This window comes from Danio aesculapii, chromosome 17 (assembly GCF_903798145.1).
Source record: "Danio aesculapii chromosome 17, fDanAes4.1, whole genome shotgun sequence".
NCBI classification, from domain to species: Eukaryota; Metazoa; Chordata; class Actinopteri; order Cypriniformes; family Danionidae; genus Danio; species Danio aesculapii.
In genome coordinates, this window is record NC_079451.1 from 57501 (window position 1) to 80000 (window position 22500).

The following is a 22500-nucleotide window of genomic DNA, read 5'->3' on the forward strand; positions in this document are numbered from 1 at the left end:
CTGATGGTGAGGTGTGGTCTGTTTCAGCACCTGCAGGCTCCACCCCTGCACTGTGATTCGCTGATGGAAATGGTGTGTGTGGGCTGCATGAAGCGAGTGCCGTTCCTCTGGACGTATGCGGCTCATTTCTCAGGTGTAAACATATACACACACACACACACACACACACACACACACACACACACACACACAAGCAAGCAAATAAAAGTCAGTTTGAGACTTCCAGCCATATGATTGGAGCATCTGTATCTAACGTGTGTGCGTGTGTGTGTATGCGTGTGTGTGTTCTAGTGTCTGCTGTGAACAGAGCAGTGTCCTCCAGTGAAACACCTGCAGTGAGTGTGTGCTGTCAGCAGGAGGGAGCGGTGAGATCTGTGTGTGTGTGTGTGTGTGTGTGTGTGTGTTTAACACTCAGTAGTGTACTGTACGAAGTCTGTCAAGTATACAGGCAGTGTGTTCATCAGTCTGCAGATACAGGAGTGTGTGCTGCCTCTCCGCAGCGCTCCGGATCTGGTGTGTGTGTGTTCACGGAGATGAAGGACACAGAAACACACACTGATCAGCACGGCTCCGTCTTCTGGCCCTACGACTGGAGGAGCAAACTCTGTACCTGCACCGACTGCAAGGTAAGACACACGCGCACACACACACACACGCACACACGCACACACACACACATCAAAACCTCACAGTACTGCAGACCTCTGAGTGTGCATTTCTCCAGCAGATACAGTATGACTGATCGTGTGTGTGTGTGTGTGTGTGTGTGTGTGTGTGTGTCCTCAGCGGATGTATGTGGCATCAGGTGTTCAGTTCCTGCTGGACGAGTCGGACACACTGCTGGCGTATGAAGACAGAGCCAAGACTGAAGCCCTGAGGAGTGGAGGAGGAGTACTGTCCTGTCTGAGCACGCTCACACACCAGCAGCAGCTCGACACGCTCTACAGTAAGAGTGTGTGTGTGTGTGTGTGTGTGTGGAATACTGTCCTGTCTGAGCGTACAGTACACACTCTACAGTAAGGGTGAACTCACACTGGGCTATCTGAACCGTTTCCTGGAGCGTTTGTCAAGTGTGAGTGCTCTGAATCGGGCTCAGGTGTGGTTCAGTGTGCCGGTCCTGGCCCAGTTGTCAGAGCGTGGTTTGGTTGGGCTTTGGTGCGGTACGCTTGTAGTGTGAGTGTAAGCGCGCCTCGCTGACTGTTGGATGAACTCGAGCTGTCAGAGTTTAATACAGACTCAAACCCCTCACTGCAGCACACCGTCAGCAGACCTCCTCATACCTGCAGCACCAGGGCGTCATCAACATCTCTGAGCGTCAGCAGGGCTGGATGTGTTCAGCAGGAGATCTGACTGAGTGTCTCTGCATCACAGAGGACTAGACTGATATAACAGCAGCGAGGTCCACTGTGCTGAGCGAGAGCGGCTCTTCTGTTACTCTGAACACAGCGTCACCTGTGAATGAAGCGAGCTCCGGTTCGGAAGGTGAAATGCAGTGTGAGTGGAGGTGGGACAAGCGTTCACGGTGACTGTACCTAGTGTGAGTACACCCTAAAGTCCCGGTCAGATCATACGATTGGTAATGTCGCTTATGAAAGTCACGATGTCAGATTATTGGATTTGGTAACAGATGTGCCAGACTACACACTCCTACACAATCAGTCATCATGTGACGTCGATGACGAGCGTTATTTCCCAAAGCAGTCACGAGTGTAAGAGAGAGTAAACACTGATGCTTGCTGACTGCCAGTCCTGTAACTGCAGTATTTAAGGGTGTTCATTACGGCCTGCTCAGGTCCACACTCATGAATGTGTTTTCCTGCAGGGTTTCTCATTAAACACTCCCTCACCTGAACTCGCCCTGAGTGAGACGGAGAGAATGTAATCAGCAGCAAGGAAAACTCTGATGCTCCAGACAGAATCTTTAATATAATGACTTATTAAAAATAGCAGATCTATAACTGAGGTTAGGGATATAATCACAGTGAAGCCTTCATCAAATCCTGCTTTTCCTCAGAGCGAAACGAATCGTCCAGCTGTATAGTTGAGTAGTGGAGGAGCACTAACATTCATGTATGTAACAACATTCACAACATGTATGTTGTGTTGGTCAGTTATCAATAAACAAGAATAATGAACAACATCTGAGGTGATGCGCGTCTAAAGCGGTCCGCTACATGCTTCAGAACAGGAGCTGCCGTCAGATTGTGTTGGTTTATTAAATACAATAATAATCCAGCCTAAATAAGAGTAAAGTGTAATATTGACAGTGTCAGAGACGCTGATATTAAACTGTTTTCACTATGAATGATTCATCTGAATGAGCAGGAGATGCTTCTGCAGTGTGTTCACAGCACTGAACATGCTCCCACATTACCTCAGCTGAAGAGGACTCAGACACTCACTGTGAGATGGAGATGTCTGCGTGTGTGTGTCAGTCTGGCAGATAAAGTGGCTTATAACACCTTCATATTTTAGAAAAGCTAGTTAAAGTCTGCATAACCAGTGACTGATCAGATCCACCCATCAGTAGATATGCAGCCTGTTTCTGATCACCTGACCGGCGCATTAACAGCAGCACGCGCTGAGATAACCCAGATTTGATTAACCGTGTGTGTGTGTGTGTGTGTGTGTGTGTGTGTTCAGTGTCTTCATTAACCGTGTGTGTGTGTGTGTGTGTGTGTGTGTGTGTGTGTGTTCAGTGTCTTCATTAACCGTGTGTGTGTGTGTGTGTGTGTGTGTGTGTGTGTGTGTGTGTGTGTGTGTGTGTGTGTGTGTTCAGTGTCTTCATTAACCGTGTGTGTGTGTGTGTGTGTTCAGTGTCTTCATTAACCGTGTGTGTGTGTGTGTGTGTGTGTGTGTTTCTCCTACAGGGCTGAATGAAATGAGGCAGGAGCTGTGTGAGTTTCTCCAGCAGTGCTCAGAGCAGAGTCAGGTAAACAGAGTGTGTGTGAGAGAGAGTCCGGTAAAGAGTGTGTGTGTTGAGTACAACTCTGACTCTGTGTGTGTGTGTGTTCAGCAGCTCACTCCTGAGGTTCTGCAGGAGTTTCTGGAGGGTCTGCGGGACAGAAAGAGGAGACGGCTGGACTGAAGATCAGCAGAACTGAACATCTGGACTCTCTGCTGCTGTACTGCACACTGCTCCACTGCTGCACCGCTGCTGTTTCAGATCACTGACTGAGGAGCGGTACACCCTCACACAGCGGCACTAGCCCCGCCCATAGCCCCTCCCCCTGAGCGTCTGCAGCCACACACTACTGCATCACTGCGGTCAAAGGGTCCGTTCACACAAAGATGAGACCTGTCATCATTTACTCCCCCTGTACTCCAATCACACCTGTGAGTGTCTGTCTTCTGTTGAACACTAAAGAAGATGTTTTGAAGAATGTTGCTTTAGTGTTCAACAGAATAAAGAAAGTCATAAAGGTTTGTAAACACTGGAGGGAGAGTGTGTGTGTGTGTGTGTGTGTGTGTGTGTGTGTGTGTGTGTGTGTGAATGGACCCTTTAGTACAGCAGTTGTCCTCTGTGGGTCCATGTGATCGGTCACTCATACTGGAGTGGTCCTGATAAACTCTGCTGCTGTTGATGTTTACTGCTCTGCTCTCATTATAAACACCAGTAAATCCTCCACAACATCTCTATTTTGCTGTCTCTGGGTCTGTCAGTGTTTCTCCTGCTGTGTGTGTGTGTGTGTGTGTGTGCGCGTGTGTGTGTGTGTGTGTGTGTTTACAGTAATTCTCACAATGCTACTTTAAAATCCATCAACACACCGCATCACTCTCCAGTCACACACTGTTCACATTACAGTTGAATACTGAAGCTGTTATCAGTGTGTTTCAGGCTGTGTTGATCAGATATGAAGTGAAGCTCCTCCTCCTCTTCCTCCATCACGGCCTTCATCATCTCCTGCTTCTGTGTTAGTGAACGCATTGCTGATAACTGTAGACCTCTTTACAGGTCATCTCCTCAAGGTTTATATTCTCCTGAAGCTCCTGCTGTCCAGTACTCGTGTCTCTGCCTGATGTTGTCCCGTGGGTGGGTGTGTGTGTGTGTGTGTGTGTGTGTGTGTGTGTGTGGGATAAACTCCCTTTTACCTGAAGCTGTGTTCATGAGCTGGCTGTGTAATCCTGTTGCGACACATCATCAGTTTACTCTGTTCCTCACACACTGCACCGTTGTCTCTGGCTTCAGCACATGCAGACACACACTCAGGCTTCACCATATAAATGCACTGTAACTGGTCCCGTATCCGCTGGACTGTGTGGGTCATGGTATGGGAGTTTCCCCACACCGCACTTGAAAATATCCATAAATCAGCAGTTTCCATGTTCTCTGAATCGTGTTTGTGTTTCCCCAGTTTATTTGTGCTGTTGAGTGTCATTATGGGATGTTGATCATTCCTCCAACAACAACTAACCTTGATCAGTGTGTATAAGTGTGTTTCCTGCACATGTGTGATGGTGTGTAGCGCTGTATAGTGTGTGTTGGTGTTGTATATTACACTACAGACACATTGTGATGATCTGCAGCTCATGTTCTGTTATTATACACACTTTATTTCTCTACAGATTATTTCTGATTATAGTTTCTGAAATGTCAGTAAAAGTCTCTTAGTTAAACTGTAGAGTTGAATTATCAACATCAGAAGTGGACAGATCAACATCCCATAATGCAGTTCACCACCGCTAATACACACATGTGAACACAGGTGTAGATGAGGGTGCAGCAGAGGAGATGCTCAGAGTCAGTGCTGAGGTCAGACACACACACCTGAAGCAGCTGCTGCACAACACAGCGCAACAGTGTGTGTGTGTGTGTGTATCCAGCGACTGGAGCAGCAGGAAGCTTATCATTATCATCAGTGCAGCTCTACAGGTGCACACACACACACACACACACACACACAGCCGCTGGTCCCCGTGATGATGCGCTCCTGAAGGCGGGCACACACACACAGCTCCTGAGCTCCGGTTGGTCCAGCGCTTCACCTGATCCTCATCTTCATCCTCATCTTCCTCATCTGTGGCGGACAGAAGAGGCTCTCCATCATGTCCACCAAAGCAGAGCAGTGTGAGTACCGCGTTCATGATCATTACTGCTGGATGTGCAGGATAAGAGGACATTTCATCTGCGTGTGTGTGCGTGAGTGAGTGCGCGCGCTCGATGGGAGCGGCGCTGATGAAAACACACAGACACACACACACTCACACACAGAGATATAGAAGGACGTATGTATACTCTTCATAGCAAGGCGCAGGTGATGTGTGTGTTGTGTAGTGTGTGTGTTCGCCGTGTCAGACGCAGATCTGCTGTTTCTCCTGAAGGTCGAGCGGAGAATCACTGCAGGAGAAACTGACGCTCATCATCCATGATCTGTGTGTGTGTGTGTGTGTGTGTTCATCTGATCCTCTATATAAATGTGCTGATATTGAGATGAAACAGATTATATTTTGATTTATATGTGTATATATACATATTTCTATATGTGCGCTGATCACTGTATAGGGGGCACTGTTGAGTCTCATCTGATCAATAACCTGTCCGTCTTAAAGGGCCAGCTCACCTTAAATCAACATTTCCTCATCATTTACGCACTCACAGGGGTAAAATCGACAAGCTGTAAGCATTGTATTAAATGAAGTTCATAATTAATAAAATAAACTAATATTAACACAGTAACTGTAATACGTCTTGTTTAAATCAGCAGTGTTGGGGAAAGTTCTGTGTGAAAGTAATGTATTACAATATTGAGTTACTCCCAAAAAAGTAACTAGTTGTGTTGGGCTACTTAGTTAATCCTTATGGTCAGTAATGCGTTACGTTACTTTTGCGTTATTCTTCAGACCTGGCTGAGGCTTAATCTCTATCAGAGCTTGCAGCAGTTTTTCTTCCTCTCCTTTTCTTAATAGAGCAGCTCTGCAATGATCAACACATTGAATATCCCTCATTTACCTTTCTAAAACACACCCCTGAATATTATTGTAGGATAATGTTATCTTCTGAGCACTTCCTGACCCAGAGCTCTACATTTAGCACAGTGCCCTTTTTGTAATTACATTCAGAAGTGCCCCCTCATAATGAATGAAAGTGCCCTCCCTCACAACGCCCAACCCCCTCCGCCTCCCCATGACACTCTACACTTCGCGATCGCATGACACCCCCCCTGCTCCTCACTTCACGATCACAACCCATCTCAGTGTTTATTTCTCGGTTGTCCCCCTTGACGCTCATTACGTCCTGCACATGCCCCTCGAAAGGTCTCTGCACGGGTCCTGGTGTCTGTGGTCCTTCATTGACTCGGTAGTGAAAAATCCTACACGACGGTAATAGTTTGATTGCAGTGTTTATATGTCTGTACTGCGCTTCAATAATGCCACTAAAAAGATTCCAATATCTGTTTACTTGATGGACTCTTCATCAGAGTCTTAATCACATTAACATCAGATTATTGGTGTCCATGTAGACGTACTCACTGTAAGGGTTAGGGTGTTTAGTGTAAACTCGACATCAGTGTTCACCTTTGCAGGATCGTTGTACTTCACTGGATTGATCCTCAACACTCATGTTCTTAAGGTTTAGCAAATTGGAAATGATTTAACCCAACACTGTTAATGTCTGTTGGGTTGATCGTGAATGTTAGCTAATGAGGGCTGTGCTGGTGTGCCTTCTTCAAGACTTCAACACCGTTGGGTTTTATCCTCGGTCACTCTGGGATAACTAGAAATAATCTTGAGTTATTATAGGTTAGTAAGAGAGTAATCCACCTGAGAGGTAAATAGAGGCAATGCTTCTTTACCTGAGATCAGAGATAGAAGTGTTTCCAGCCGTCCCGGAATGGCTTTCCAAACACACGATCCAGCACATCTGGAGAAACTCAAACTCATGCACCAGACTCTGTCCTAAAATAATATCTCTATAAAACACTGTGCATCTCTGAGTGTGCCTCACACAGGTGAGTGGGTTTGACAAACCACCTGTAGAAACACTCTTCTCTCCATATGCACCGCACACTTTAACTCCATCTTACAAGGACTCAATAAACCTCAACTGGTTTTCTTCAACCTTAAATATGTCTTATGCACAATGTGGTTATCTTATGTCGAAGTGGTAGCTTATGTGTATAGTCATGTACAGTTAGTATAGTTAGATTACTGCTCCGGTATGTTAGATATTGATATGTTTAAATAGCTCTTCAGTCCAGTGTTGTGTTCATATCTCTGATTATGTTGGTCTGTAAGCACTGTGGTTCTGTCAGACGCCACATTACACATTAGAGCAGGGGTGTCCAAACTTGGTCCTGGAGGGCCGGTGTTCTGCATAGTTTAGCTCCTGCTTCCTTCAACACACCTCCCTTAAAGTTTCTAGTATACCTAGAAAGAGCTTGATTAGCTGGTTCAGTTGTGTTTAGTTGTGTTTAGAACTAAAATATGCAGGACACCGGCCCTCCAGGACCGAGTTTGGACACCCCTGCATTAGAGGAATGACTTGATTTGACCTGATGCTGCTGTGTGGCTCAGATGTTCAAGTCTTTGCAGTGCGTGACCGGTTGAACAGTGATGAGTGTTAATTATGTGTCACTCTGCTCTTATTCTGTTTAGTTGGCTCTAAGATTCGATACTTGCAAGAGTATCACAACCGTGTGCTTCACAATATTTACCCAGTGCCATCGGGAACAGACATTGCAAACACTCTGAAATACTTTTCCCAAACCCTGCTCAGGTAAGTGCACTACACTGGAAATAGGTCATATATTACAAACACTGCACAGAAGACACATGCAGACATTAGTGCTCTGTGTTTTGTAGTCAGGAACTGATTTTAAAGATTCAATAAGAGAAATGTTTAGATTTAATACGAGACAAACAGCAGCGAGTCCTGACTCGAGTAATGTTTTTGTTTGTCTTTTAAATGTCAGCAGATTTGTAAGTGTAGACTCATGAGTTATAGTCCTTCACATAAGAGCACACTTATATTAATGAGAATGCATGTATCAGGTGATGTGCTCGATGAGTAGCCACTGATGACTGTAGTTGTGTGTGTGTGTGTGTGATTCCTGTCATGTGTTTGTTTATCAGTGTTTGTGTGACACAGGATCCTTTAAGAGTCACTATGGTCAGCGATATGAGACATGTCTGTGATTGATTATGCAGGGATTTCCTCATTTTTCAGTGGGTTTGAAATGTTCCTAGAGTTTTCCTTGTCATTTAGCATTCTGCAGTCTAAACCACCCCTCATTGCCGGCCAGGGCAGGGATTGGCATGTGTAGCATTGATCAGAGACAGAAATGCATCCTGTTTTATGTAACGCACATCAAACTACGCTCTCCTCTCCCTCCAAGACCATCCCAGACCAAATTCCTGCTTAGGTAGATGTAGCCAGGGGACAGCGGCCACACTAACACCCTCCACATCCCTCCACAAACATGAGACATCGCTTTCGAAACCAGTGTATTCCTTTTCCATTACAGTTTTCCCCAGCCGTAGACTAGTTACATTTCTGTTAGAACTGAAATCCATATGCCTGTCCAACCATTATTTCTCTCTTCCCCCCCGAAATGATACTGAGGCAGTATCATAATGTATTTACATACAGACATTCTTTTTGACGGTGCAATAAACATGTGTTGTGACCAGGGAGCTTTTAGTCTAACCTCACATACATGTTTATTACTGGCTGAAGCATGTTTCTGAAGTGTCATCTCTGTATCGTCCTCAAAACCAAATCTTTCGAGATTGCTTTCATCTCTGACAGCCCCTCCATTGCTCTATTTATTCCCATCCGGCTCTTTGGCCTGCTGAGTGACCCGCGCCGCTCGTCCTCCGGGGATTGGCCAATCGGAGGGCGTGTTGCGTGCGCGTCAAAGGCGAAGTACGGGGCTGCCACTGAAAACATGCCATTTTTTATAGTTTTGCTCCTTGTCACCAGATACGCATGAGATGCAGTGATCATTGCAAGGTTCGCAAGCGCCCGTTTGGTGCCCGCTTGCCTTTCGGCTCCAAAGCAAAACTGTAAAGTCCATCCTGGCACATCCAAAAGTCTGCGGGGACACTGCATCCTATGTGGGGAATATCTGGTTTTGGTTCTTTTCTACTTACGCTGTCTCTGTAGAGCCATTTCAATGTAATGTGCTGTTTCTTTGTGTCTTTGTTGTCTCTTTTTTTCCCCTGTTCCCCCAACCCCACCCCTCCCTCGGAGCAGCATCCTGTCCCGTACAGGCAGAAAGGAGAGCCAGGAAGCTTCCAATTTGGCCGTGCCCATGACCATGTGTCTTTTTCCTGTGCCATTCCCACTCACCCCATCTCTAAGACCACAAGTCAGTTCCATCAACCCTACAGTTACTCGATCCCTCCTTTACAGCGTTCTGCGGGACGCCCCGGCCGACCGGGGTGGTGCCACCCAGCAGAGTCGGGAGGTTCAGCTCTCAGAGTACCCGTCTCTGGACTATCAGGGGCTCTATGCCACCCTCGTCACCTTGCTTGACCTGGTGCCCCTGCTGCAGCACGGTCAGCACGGTGAGTCCCACACACTGCCCAGATATATCTGGAAAATCGCTTGCAAACAGGACGGACGTTGTTTTCCAGCCAAACTACAGCTGATCTGAGATCCAGAGATGGGTAGATTCACATGCTTGTCTTGGTTCATCATTCACTCACTCTCATGGCACTGTTTTGTGAACGCAGGGTTGCTCGATTAATTGAAATGCGTGATTCTGCAAAATATTCTTATGCTCATCTTGTCAGGAAACACAGTTCTGAGATCAGCAGTAAATCTCCTCCAGAAGGCCAGAGGGCGCTTTCATGCAGAGACTGCAGATACAACACAAAGAGGAGACTAGGGATCCATCCCAAATCGCATACTTAATACTAAATATAAAAGAGGTGCTCAACCCTGTTCCTGGAGATCTGCCTTACTGCAACCCATAACAAACACACCTGCCTGTAATGATCAAGCACTGTTCAGGTTCAGGTGTGTTTGATCAGGGTTGGCGCTGAACTCTGCAGGAAGGCAGATCTCCAGGAACAGGGTTGATGACCCCTGCTATACAGTATGTTAAAAGCAGTATGTGAGCCGAGTAGTGTGTCCGAATTCAAAGTATTTGTCAAAACAGTAGGTAAGAGGTACCCGGATGACCTACGACTTCTGGCGAGTTTCTGAAGTGCGCATTTGATAGACACTACACTATCCCATAATGCACTGTGAGAGGATTCACGAATATGAGTGAACTGATGGGTAGGTTGCGTGATCATGACAATAGACGTTTTCATCTCCCTCATAGTGAGAAAATCTCTGATTGACCTGCTTTTATTGATTTACTGGTAAACACAACTATGAAATCTTCTGACAGAATGATTTATTTCAAACACAAGTTCTGAGGTGAGTGAGCAGTTAAGACGTTATCATGTGGTATATTCACAAGCATTCAGATGTAGTGGTTACGCAGAGCTGTAGAGATGCAACACAACAGCTCTCATATCGCAGAATGATGATCTCTGATTTCAGGATTGCGCTGATTAATTCATCAGTAATCTTTCAATGTCATTGAGCTCTGTGTGTAAACACTGCTCCATCTGAAACAGAGGCGATTCTGGGCTCTGTGAGACCCTAAGCAAAATGATCGCAGTATTCCAAAATGAGTAACTTCCATAACTTGCATTTCTCCCATAGGAAACTACATGGGAACAGGCAGAGTTCTGCATTTTAGAGTAAGGTCAATATGGCGGATCGGTACTGATCTTAAAGCAGCTGCTGGAGATTTACTGCTGATTGCAGAGCCGGCTTTACTGCCAAAGTGTGCATAACCATCCCCTTTAATTAACCGTGCAGCCCGAGAGGAACGTAGATGATACTCTGAGGAATGTTCCTGTGTATTTTTTGTTTATGCAATTGAAGTCAATGGATTAGATGAGGTTACCAGTATCTTCTACATTTATTCTTTGGGTTGGAAAGACATGAGAGTGAATAAATGTTGAACGATCCCCTCTGTGCGTTTCTCAGGATATAAAGAGAATCCAATTATCACCGGGCTGACTTATCAGCCCACACTTGACCAGTGTGAGATTAGGTGAAAATTAGTAATTCCATGTCGAGTCCATTGACAATACATGCTGTCGTCATTCAGCTTGATCTGTTAGCCCGTCTTAAGCCCTGTTCTGATGACACAATTTGGTCCTGATTTTGACTGATTAATTTAATTAATTTAAGGTGTCTTTGAGATTGGTAAATGACTAATGGGCGTCAGGACACAAGGTTTAATTATCTTCTTGTGTTGTGTGTCATATTGCGTGACAACCAATGCCATGTCTCCGCTGCATCAATGTAGAAAGTCTAGCATGTTTAATTACTTCCTCATCATCCATGATGTGTTCAGTTACATGGGTGACACTGACCAATAGGAGCACAACACATGACACAGAGGAAAGCTTTGTGTAGTAATAGCAATAGTACACTCCCTGACAGAAGACTTGTGGTGGATCTCAGCTGTAAGAGCAGCAGATAATAACTGGACTTCTAGTTGATGTGTGAAAGTGTCAGAAGGTGGATTTCTCTGCTGAATCATCTGTTGATCTGCATCAATCATCATCAATACTGCAGAAGACCTACTGGAACCATCATGGAGCCAAGATTCTCACAGAAATCAGTCAAGTTTGGTGAAGGAGAAATCATGGTTTGGGGTTATATTCAGTATGGGGGTGTGCGAGAGATCTGCAGAGTGGATGATCAACATCAACAGCCTGAGGTATCAAGACATTTGTGCTGCCCATTACATTACAAACCACAGGAGAGGGACAATTCTCCAGCAGGATAGCGCTCCTTCTCATACTTCAGCCTCCACATCAAAGCTCCTGAAAGCAGAGAAGGGCAAGCTGCTCCAGGATTGGCCAGCCCAGTCACCAGACATGAACATTATTGAGCACGTCTGAGGTAAGATGAAGGAGGAGGCATTGAAGATGAACACAAAGAGTCTTGATGAACTCTGGGAGTCCTGCAAGAAGGCTTTCTTCACCATTCCAGATGACTTTATTAATCAGTGATTTGAGTCAGTGCAGAGATGTATGGATGCAGTCCTCCAAGCTCATGATAGAGTCAGACTCAATATTCATTCTGTTTCCACTGCAGCATGAGCACATATTCTATACTGGACATTATTGTAGGTTCAGTGAGCAGACTTTAGTCTAAGCAGAGTCGGACCTTACTGTCCTAATCAAATCAGTCAACATCAAGACATGATCAGATTATATTGTGCTCAAATAAGCCTCATCTAGAGGCCTTTACCTTTCATATAACACACTTCTGATATCAAGTTATTATCTGTTGTTCCTAAAAGGAATCCCTTGGATGGGCGACAAGACTTTTGTCAGGTGGTGTATGCTTTCTTCACTGGACTACCATGACAGAATAAAAATAGATAAATTTAGGCGATCAATATCAGAGGCTCTTCTTCAGCCTGGTGAAGAGTTCTGGGATTATCATGAAAACTAACAAATCAGACAATTATAGAGACAGTTATAGTTAATGAGGCTGTTTGGTGTCGGAATAAGCATCGTAGACGTCACATGATGATTGATCGTGAAGTTATATGTAGTCTTTGGTACCCACAACATGTCAAGATTTATTAAGGCAAAAACACACAATCTGACACAGTGACTGTCGAAACCGACAATGAACATCACGTCATCTGATCAGGGCTTGATGAATTCTGTTGATGGATTGATTATAAATGATGGATCTAAATAAAGAGTCCGCCGTTCCTCTGTCTCGACATAGAGAGCTTTGACTGGACAACAACGTTTACAATACGAATAATTCTGCTCCTGTTTGAATCTCTTTCATTATCCAGCTTTTGGGTGTGATCTGAAGTGAACTCAAATCTTTACACTAGAGATGCACCAAAATTAAAATTTCAGTGCGCACTTGGCTTAAATCCAAACCAATGCTGTAATATTTTGTTATTATTTTATTAAAAGTAATATTGTAAGACTTTGTTTAATTTACCGCAGTAACATTTGACAAATTATGCTTATTTAAAAAATCACAAGCCAATAAACTTACTACGTTTCATTGACAGTGAACGAATCAAGAGGCTTCATTTTACCAACATTGCCATGACAACAACGGTATCGCTATTGCTAACAGCCAGAACCAGTACACTACACACAAATGTCCTGTCGGTGCATTATTTGAGCCTGCTTTGCTTTTCAGCTGAGCATGTGTGGTTCATACATAGATAGTTTACGTGTAGATGACTGGATTATCTGCAGAGCTAAATACTGAGCAATGTTGAACCTTGACCCAATGTGTGTGCAAGATGGTCAGTAGTGCACTCGCTGCTATTGCTGCTATTGTACGCTTTAGTCAGCGTATCAACAAAACACCCTTGTGCGGCGTAAGCCATTGAAATGAATGGGTTTCATAGCGCAGCACTTTCCACATCCGCAGAGTGAGACCTGCATGTTGAACAGGGGTGCAGCAGAGTCTTGTTTTGTTCGGCTCATTTTTCAGCCATTTTTGGAAATGCCTTTTCGACAGCAGAACATTTGGTGCATCCCTACTGTAGACATCGGGGCAGTGTTCAGAGATGGTTTGAAAGGCTGGGTGAATGTCTGTGATGCTCACTGCTCTGTCTGCTTGTCTTTCAGATCTGGGGCAGGCCATATTTTACACCACAACATGCCTTCTGCCTTTCCTTAGCGATGATATTCTCAGCACTTTACCCTACACCATGATCTCCACGTTAGCCACCTTCCCTCCGTTCCTGCACAAAGACATCATAGAGTACCTGAGCACGTCCTTCTTGCCCATGGCCATCTGTGAGTATGCCCACAGCCCTGTAGAGCAGGAGCTCAGTGTTTGTGCCAGTAACACATGTGTACACCCACATGCCGTTGGTCCCTCAGAAGTAAGCGAAGGAGTTTTGTGTTGCAGTGGGTTCGACCAGAAGAGAAGGTGGCGTTCCAGCATATGTCAATCTGTCGGCCTGCTCCATGCTAATGATCGCCATGCAGTACACCTCCAATCCAGGTACCGGCACATCTGTCAGACTGAAGGACACAGACAGCTCTACCATCATAGCTGTTTCAGCATTCTGTGCTCTAATCATTCTGCATGTTTGCTCTTCAGTGTATCACTGTCAGCTGCTGGAGTGTCTGATGAAATTCAAGCAGGAAGTATGGAAGGTACGGCTTGGATGTTGGTGTGTTTTCGGAGATGTTTTGAGAAGCTGGTCTGTGGACTCAGTGATTGCTGTGTTTTTAAAGGATCTTCTCTACGTCATATCCTACGGCCCGTCCCAAGTCAAGCCTCCCGCCGTTCAGATGCTCTTCCACTATTGGCCGAACCTCAAGCTTCCGGGAGCCATCAGCGAGTACAGAGGCCTGCAGTACACCGGTGAGATCTGCTCCTCTTTACCAGTCCAGAGCACTCCAGACCATCTCGGCTGTTTACATTCAGATAAAGCCATGCATAGGACTGTGAGCTGTATTCAGTTATTCTCCCATTAGCTCTAGATTATTATGCTTTACTCTTCTGCATATAGACAAGGGTTAACCTCTAATGGCCTTCAGTGAGAGATTGTTGACCTGAGAGCTGGATGTGTATGGATCAGTGGTTTTCAACCTTTTTTTTTTTGCTTGTGGCTCACTAAACTAAACAAACATGTCTGCGAGGCCCACTGTAATTGTTCAATGAACCCGCTATTTTGTGGCTGGTTGGTAACTTACTCAATCAGGGAACAGGCTGAGTGGGTTCTGGGTATTGAACTCGTTGACTGCTCCGGCTACCCTCTCCTGAAGTCCTCATGGTATTTGTGTTGTTCACTCCACAGCCTGGAACCCCATTCACTGCCAACACATCGAGTGCCAGAACTCCATCAATAAACCAGCGGTGAAGGTACTGTGCTCTTTACCTCTGGATTTACTGCATGCAGGTTTTGATCATGTGATTATTTGTCTTGTAATCTGGGGCCTGTACCACAGAGACAGATTAATCCAGTTCAGTTCATCTCTATTTATCTAGAGCTTTAACACTGTAGAGTGTGTGTCAGCAGATGAACACAGAAGCTCTAGTAAACTGAAGCGGTGTCAGTCCAGTGTTCAGAGCTGAAGCTCACTTCAGTTCAGTTCAGTGTGGTTAAATCTTCACTGCTGAAAGTCCAAACACTGAAGAGCAAATCCATCCATGCACAGCTCTCTAGCCACTTCAGTTTCAGTTTAGTTTGCACCAGCTCTGGGTTTTAGGTACCATGAAGGAAGCTCTGTTCAGCTGCTACATAGAAGACAGAATGGTTCTGTATCCTGCTCTCTTATTGACTGCAAGTCTGTTACTCCTCCCTAAAATTCCTGCAGTTCTACATCTTGTTCTAACATTGGCTGTTGGTCTATAACTCCTTATCAAACTACCTGTATCCTGCTCTCCCATTGGCTGTAGATCTACAATTCTTCCCCAAACATCCCACTTCTATGTATCTTGCTCTCCCATTGGCTGATGGTCTATATAACTCCCCTCTAGTTTTCCACTTCCATGTATCCTGCTCTCCCATTGGCTGTTGGTCAGCCAGAACACACAGTATTTTGAATTGGCGACAGGTCAGTGCGTCAGTGACATGTTTCAAGGCGTCAGTGACTCTGTCAGATCGCGTCTTCAATAATTCTCTCTGTGTGATTGTTCACTCCTGCTTTTGACACTAACATGGCCTGTCTGTGGGTAAACAGGGCTGAACTCATGCAGTGTGAACTTGTCATGACCCACTGCTCTTGATCCTCTATGGTCGGGTTAGGGTTTCTGTGAGAGCAGGAGCATAGTAACACAACTAAGCTTGCCTCATCAGTATCTCATTTAATCCACAGTAAGCAAGACACAACACTGAATCAGACATGTATGTGTGTGAAATACGGCGCTGTTGTTGTACCTGTGCAGATGTGTATCGACCCGACGCTCTCGGTGGCTCTGGGAGACAAGCCGCCGCCGCTCTACATCTGTGAGGAGTGCAGCCAGAGGATCGCCGGGTGAGAAAACACCACTGACTATAGCCCGGATCACACTGTGTTTAATATAGACATCTAATAGACATCTAAACGTAGACCGCTTTAGAATAGCCCAAACTAGACTAGTCAATCAAATACTCAGACTAGACAGACTTCACATGCGTGCTCATTCATTCCTGTCTATTTGATGACTGGTCTGGCTTTGGTCTATTCTTAGATGTCTATTAGACGTTCACTGACAGACCGAACTTTGACTTGTTTTAGTGCAAAAATACTTTTCTTACTGAGTTTCTGTCTGGTTTCTCCTCTAAATATCAATAATAATTTAATTTCAGCAGCATCTAGACCAGTGAACATGTTGTGTTGTTTTCATGAATAATGGGTCAAAATAAAGAGAGTTTTCATTAAAACAAGCAGAATAATCTGACAATGGGGTGTGTGAAATAGGCAATCTGATGTTAATGCTGGAGCTCAGTTTTTCACAGTCAGATTAGATCTGACAGAGAGGGGTGTGTGTGCGTGTGCGTGTGCGTGTGTGTGTGTGTGTGTGTGTTTGTGTTCACGTGTGTGTGCATGTGCGCATGTGCGCATGTGTGCGTGCGTGTGTGTGCGCGCATGTGCGCGCGTGTGTGTGTGTGTGTTTGTGTTCACGTGTGTGTGTGCATGTGCGCATGTGTGCGTGCGTGTGTGTGTGCGCGCATGTGTGCGTGCGTGTGTGTGTGTGTGTGTGTGCGCGCGCGCGTGTGTGTGTTTGTGTGTTCACGTGTGTGTGCGTGCGTGTGCGTGGTCATTCCTCATGTTCTCCTGGTCTTTTGCAGTGATCATGCCGAGTGGCTCGTGGATGTGCTTTTACCACAAGGTCAGTGACATTTACAGCTGTACCTGCACACACTCACTGTTTACTGCGCTCATGAGCAAACACTGTTCATATTGTCGTCATTTACACCTGGAACATCATTTTTGTTGGAAAATGTAACCCAAACCTGTTCCCCACCCCTAAACCCAACCATAACTGTAGATTATTCCCAAAATCTGAGGGGACTAATAGCTGGATAGCAATCATGGAGAAGTGCATAAAGCTCACTGTAAGCCTAAAAGTGAGGTAGACTGGACACATATCCCTTAATTCTGATTGGCTGATCTGAATGTTACTCCAGGATCATCATGGCTGTGAGTCCAGCATCATGTCCTACTGGTGAAATCAGGTTGATGGATCACTCATTTAGGGCTACTTTTTATTTTCATGCTAAAACTCATTTGAATATGAAGTAAAGAAGGTCATGGTCATACATATATTTACTACGTTTTCCACTGTAAATCTATCAGAATTGTACATTTGATCAGTATTGTGCATTACTACGCTCTTTTAGACAGCTCTGAAGTCGAGTTTGGCTATATTTATGTATGTTTGAACACAGATTGTAGATGTTCAGATAGTTTGATCTGGGCCAGATATTGTCAGTGTACAGGTCCACCAGTGTTGCTGTTGCAGCACAGCAGCGCTATTGAAGAGGCAGGAGCACACATGAGTGTCCTGTCAGTGTGTTATTCCAGTGCTGAGCGTGTGCGGTTCATGCATAAGAAGATAGATTAGAGCTGAATATTGAGCTATTCTGACCTGTGACTGTAACACTTGTGCTTTGGTTAGTCTACTCAGCCTTTGTATAGCGCAGTGCTCTCTGTGTCCAGTGTGCAGTGTCTACAGCTGGAGCTGCAGCATTACTCTGCTTTTGGGCTCATATTTTCATCCATTTTTCTCTTTCGGCCAAAAACCAAATATGCCGTTTTGGACTGGTAATTTTATGTGGCCGATCACTCTGAGAGAGAGAGAGAGGTAGAGAGAGGTAGAGGTAGAGAGAGAGAGAGAGAGAGAGAGAGAGAGAGAGAGAGAGAGAGAGAGAGAGAGAGAGAGAGAGAGAGAGAGAGAGAGAGAGAGAGCAGTTTGATGTGAAGCCCAGTATGAGTACCGACACCTCCACATGCACTTACAGAAACAGATCAGCTGTGTGTTATGCAGGAGCTACAGTGAACCTGCGACCGCTAGACAGATAACAGACAGATCATTTATTAGAGTAATGATAGAGTTATTAAATAATAGAGTTATAGGGTAGTAATACAGTACATTTACTCCGTTACATTTACATGAGCAACACTCATGGATTGGGTTCAACTTTTTGAATATTAAAAGTAACTAAAAACTAGAGTAATTTAATCATCAGACACTTTATTACTCTTTAGATTAGTTACTACTACTGGAGTAAAGATTTTCTCTGTATATACACTCCCTGACAGAAGTCTTGTGGTGGATCTCAGTTATAAGAGCAGCAGATAATAACTGGACTTCTAGTTGATGTGTGAAAGTGTCAGAAGGTGGATTTCTCTGCTGAATCATCTGTTGATCTGCATCCCAATCATCACCAATACTGCAGAAGACCTACTGGAACCCACAAGGTCAAGGTGCTGCACGATTGGCCAGCCCAGTCACCAGACATGAACATTATTGAGCACGTCTGGGGTAAGATGAAGGAGGAGGCGTTGAAGATGAACACAAAGACTCTTGATGAACTCTGGGAGTCCTGCAAGAAGGCTTTCTTCACCATTCCAGATGACTTTATTAATCAGTGATTTGAGTCATGTCAGAGATGTATGGATGCAGTCCTCCAAGCTCATGATGGAGTCAGACACAATATTCATTCTGTTTCCACTGCAGCATGAGCACATATTCTATACTGGACATTATTGAAGGTTCAGTGAGCAGACTTTAGTCTAAGCAGAGTCAGACCTTACTGTCCTAATCAAATCAGTCAACATCAAGACATGATCAGATTATATTGTGCTCAAATAAGCCTCATCTAGAGGCCTTTACCTTTCATATAACACACTTCTGATACCAAGTTATTATCTGTGTTCCTAAAACTTGGAGAGTCCGCAGACTTCTGTCAGGTGGTGTATGCTTGTAGCATGTATTAATGGGCAGTGCTGGTCAGTTTGCTGATGATGAGCTGATGTCTGTTCCTCTCGTCTTGTTTTCTAATGATTTCTGGCTGACAGCGGAGATCTCTGCTATCTGTCAGAAGAAGGTGAGTGAGTGTGAGTGTGTGTGTGTGTGTGTGTGTGTGTGTGTGTGTGTGTGTGTGTGTGTGTGTGTGTTTGTGTCTGTGTGTGAGTGTTTGTGTTTTGCTGTTAGTGGGGTGAAGTGTGTATGTGTGTGTGTTTGTGTGTGTTTGGCTGTTGGTGATCTGATGTGTGTGTGTGTGTGTGTGTGTGTCTCAGAACTGCAGCTCTCACGTCAGACGTGCCGTCGTCACCTGCTTCTCAGCGGGCTGCTGTGGTCGCCATGGCAACCGGCCGGTGCGCTATTGCAAGCGTTGCCATGTGAACCACCACAGCAGCGAGGTGGGGGCGTCAGCGGAGACACACCTGTACCAGACCTCACCCCCCCCCATCAACACACGCGAGTGCGGAGCAGAGGAGCTGGTGTGCACAGTGGAGGCCGTCATCAGGTCACACACACACACACACAGTGATCAGTAGTGTGGTCCATGCTCATGTCAGAGTGTTTGATTGGAGAGTTGAGCTCCACACCGCTGACGTTACACACATCTGACTGAAACACTGGTTCAGCATCAGCGCTGCTTCACCGTGTTACTGCTGTATTTCTGACCAGATAAACACAGCAGACGCAGCTCACAGTGTGTGTGTGTGTGTGTGTGTGTGTGTGTGTGTGTGTGCAGTCTGCTGAAGGAGGCAGAGATCCATGCGGAGCAGCGTGAGTTTGAGCTGAACCGGCGCCGGCAGATGGGTTTACTGTCCTCCTCTCATCACTCTCTGGATAACCTGGAGTTCGACAATAAAGAGGACGACCAGCACGACCAGCGGCTGCTCAGCCAGTTCGGCATCTGGTTCCTGGTGAGGGGAGAGGAGTCGCTCTACATCACTGTCACTACTGCTCTCATTACACCACACACACCACACTACACACTCCACAGAGCCGTTTCACATGTGTGTGTGTGTCTGCTGTGCAGCAGAAGTGGTGATAGTGTGTAAACTCAGAGCACAGTGAACGGGAGAGTACAACACATCTCTATTCTACAACCCTATCCTAACCCTAACCCTAACCCTAACCCTATCAGCTGAAATAATGACAGAGGAACTCCAGGATGCTGTTCTCAAGACTATCAGGAGGAAAACAATAGTGTGAGACTGATAACAGCATACAGAGGAGAGAATCATGTCAGATTCACTGTCCTGCACACACACACACACACACACACACGCACGCACACACACACACACACGCACACACACACACACACACACACCTCACACACACTGCATTACACACACTGCATTACACACACTGCATTACACACACCTCACACTCACACTGCATTACACACACTGCATTACACACACCTCACACACACAGTGCATTACACACACCTCACACACACACTGCATTACACACACTGCATTACACACACCTCACACACACAGTGCATTACACACACCTCACACACACACTGCATTACACACACTGCATTACACACACCTCACACTCACACTGCATTACACACACTGCATTACACACACTGCATTACACACACCTCATCAATTATACGCCGCTAATCTTTTAATCAATAGTGGAGGTTACTTGTTCTCACCGTCGTTGTGAATTGTTTTGCGTTTAATGCTGTTTGCACAATGATATATACGTACACACTCATCCTCGTCCTTATGTTCACCGTAAATATACAAGAGCAGCGTTCGTGGGGCTCTCCAAGAAACGCGGGGCCCTTGGCGACCACCTATCATGCCTGTCGGACGGGCCGGCGCTGCTCACACACACAGGAGTTCGCTTGCTGTCATGTGATGCAGAGCTGATTTAATACACACATGAGTACACAGCCTTGTGAAAAGGGTCGGTTCAGAATTCCAGATCAGACTTTATTATACGTGACAGAGCTAAGTTGTGTCTGCGGGACAAGCAGCCTAAGAATAACGCTTGTTCTTCACATACGGAGGAACCCAAACTGACTCTCCCTCCTGTGAAATGATGACTTATTAAAACAGTGATATAGTTGCTTAAGGAGAGACTGTTCAACATGTTTAAAGGGTCAGTTCACCCCACACTGAGAACACTGTCTTCATTTATTCACTTGTTCCTTTATGAGTTTCTTTCTTCTGTTGAACACTAAAGAAGATGTTTTGAAGAATGTTGGAAACCTGGACCCATTGACTTCCATTGTATTTGTTTTTCCTACTGTGGAAGTCAGTGGTTACAGGTCATCAGGTCATCATATTTATAAAGTAATGCTGTTACAGTAGCGCAGCACTAGGAACATGTTATTGCTCAACACTGTACAGATCATAACATCTGACTGCTGATTTTACAGGACTCACAGTGCAAGCTCGCTAACTGCTAATCAACAGAGCATTAGTGGCTAATGAAGCTAGTAGTGTAGTTGTGTTGCCACTGACTAACACACACACACACACACACACTGCGCTGTCTCCTCAGGTGAGTCTGTGCACCCCGAGCGAGAACACCCCCACAGAGAGCCTGGCCCGGCTGGTCAGTATGGTGTTCCAGTGGTTCGACTCCACCGCCTACATGATGGATGACGAGGTGGGCAGCCTGGTGGAGAAGCTCAAGCCGCAGTTCGTCACCAAGTGGCTGAAGACGGTGTGTGACGTGCGCTTCGACGTCATGGTCATGTGTCTGCTGCCCAAACCAGTGGAGTTCGCCAGGGTCAGTGTGTGTGTGTGTGTGTGTGTGTGTGTGTGTGTGTGTTTACTGTACTGTGTGTGTGTGTGTGTGTGTGTTTACTATTCTGTACTCTGTGTGTGTGTGTGTGTGTGTGTGTGTGTTTACTATACTGTACTGTGTGTGTGTGTGTGTGTGTGTGTGTGTGTGTGTTTACTGTACTGTGTGTGTGTGTGTGTGTGTGTGTGTGTGTGTGTTTAGGTGGGTGGTTTCTGGGATAAGTCGTGCAGCACAGTGACGCAGCTGAAGGAGGGCCTGAACAGAATCCTGTGCCTGATCCCCTATAACGTGATCAGTCAGCCGCTGTGGGAGTGTTTCATGCCCGAGTGGTTGGAGGCCATCCGCACCGAAGTGCCGGACCACCAGCTCAAAGAGTTCCGCGAGGTGCTCAGGTACACCTCGGCCCAATACACACACTCATACTACACTCTTAAAGACTTAAAGAGAAGAGTGTGTGAGCTTCTGTGTGTTCCTGCAGTAAGATGTTCGACATTGAGCTGTGTCCTCTGCCCTTCTCCATGGAGGAGATGTTCGGCTTCATCAGCTGCAGATTCACTGGATATCCAGCATCAGTGCAGGAGCAGGCGCTACTGTGGCTGCATGTGAGCACACACACACATTCACACACTTGTAGACACACACATACACACACACACATATATACACATACATAAACGCACAGACTTATATACACACACAGACACACACATACTACCATACACACACACACACACACACACACATACACACACTCA

The 22500-nt window shown here is 45.6% G+C and overlaps 2 protein-coding genes across 10 annotated transcripts in view; both read left to right on the top strand.

Annotated features, from left to right (window-relative positions):
- LOC130245072 (putative E3 ubiquitin-protein ligase UBR7) overlaps positions 1–3639 on the top strand; it is a 7558-nt gene extending 3919 nt beyond the window's left edge. For 3 of the 5 annotated variants that reach the window (XM_056477714.1, XM_056477718.1, XM_056477716.1), the window contains 6 exons: positions 28–133; positions 292–365; positions 465–626; positions 787–946; positions 2871–2932; positions 3017–3639. In XM_056477714.1, the coding sequence (XP_056333689.1) occupies positions 28–133; positions 292–365; positions 465–626; positions 787–946; positions 2871–2932; positions 3017–3088 (636 nt within the window). In that variant the 3' untranslated portion in view covers positions 3089–3639. The remainder of the gene's footprint in view (positions 1–27; positions 134–291; positions 366–464; positions 627–786; positions 947–2870; positions 2933–3016) is intronic. The other 2 variants (XM_056477715.1, XM_056477717.1) reach the window with 2 other exon arrangements.
- A 1331-nt stretch (positions 3640–4970) lies between these two features.
- LOC130244488 (protein unc-79 homolog) overlaps positions 4971–22500 on the top strand; it is a 42188-nt gene continuing 24658 nt past the window's right edge. For 3 of the 5 annotated variants that reach the window (XM_056476936.1, XM_056476937.1, XM_056476938.1), the window contains exons 1-16: positions 4971–5068; positions 7597–7717; positions 9197–9510; positions 13636–13806; positions 13922–14017; positions 14117–14172; positions 14254–14383; positions 14820–14884; positions 15911–15999; positions 16797–16837; positions 19030–19058; positions 19252–19481; positions 19713–19887; positions 21500–21730; positions 21947–22137; positions 22224–22347. In XM_056476936.1, coding sequence (XP_056332911.1) covers positions 5047–5068; positions 7597–7717; positions 9197–9510; positions 13636–13806; positions 13922–14017; positions 14117–14172; positions 14254–14383; positions 14820–14884; positions 15911–15999; positions 16797–16837; positions 19030–19058; positions 19252–19481; positions 19713–19887; positions 21500–21730; positions 21947–22137; positions 22224–22347 — 2085 coding nt within the window. In that variant the 5' untranslated portion in view covers positions 4971–5046. Of the gene's footprint in view, positions 5069–7596; positions 7718–9196; positions 9511–13635; positions 13807–13921; positions 14018–14116; positions 14173–14253; positions 14384–14819; positions 14885–15910; positions 16000–16796; positions 16838–19029; positions 19059–19251; positions 19482–19509; positions 19888–21499; positions 21731–21946; positions 22138–22223; positions 22348–22500 lie in introns of those variants that run through there. The other 2 variants (XM_056476939.1, XM_056476940.1) reach the window with 2 other exon arrangements.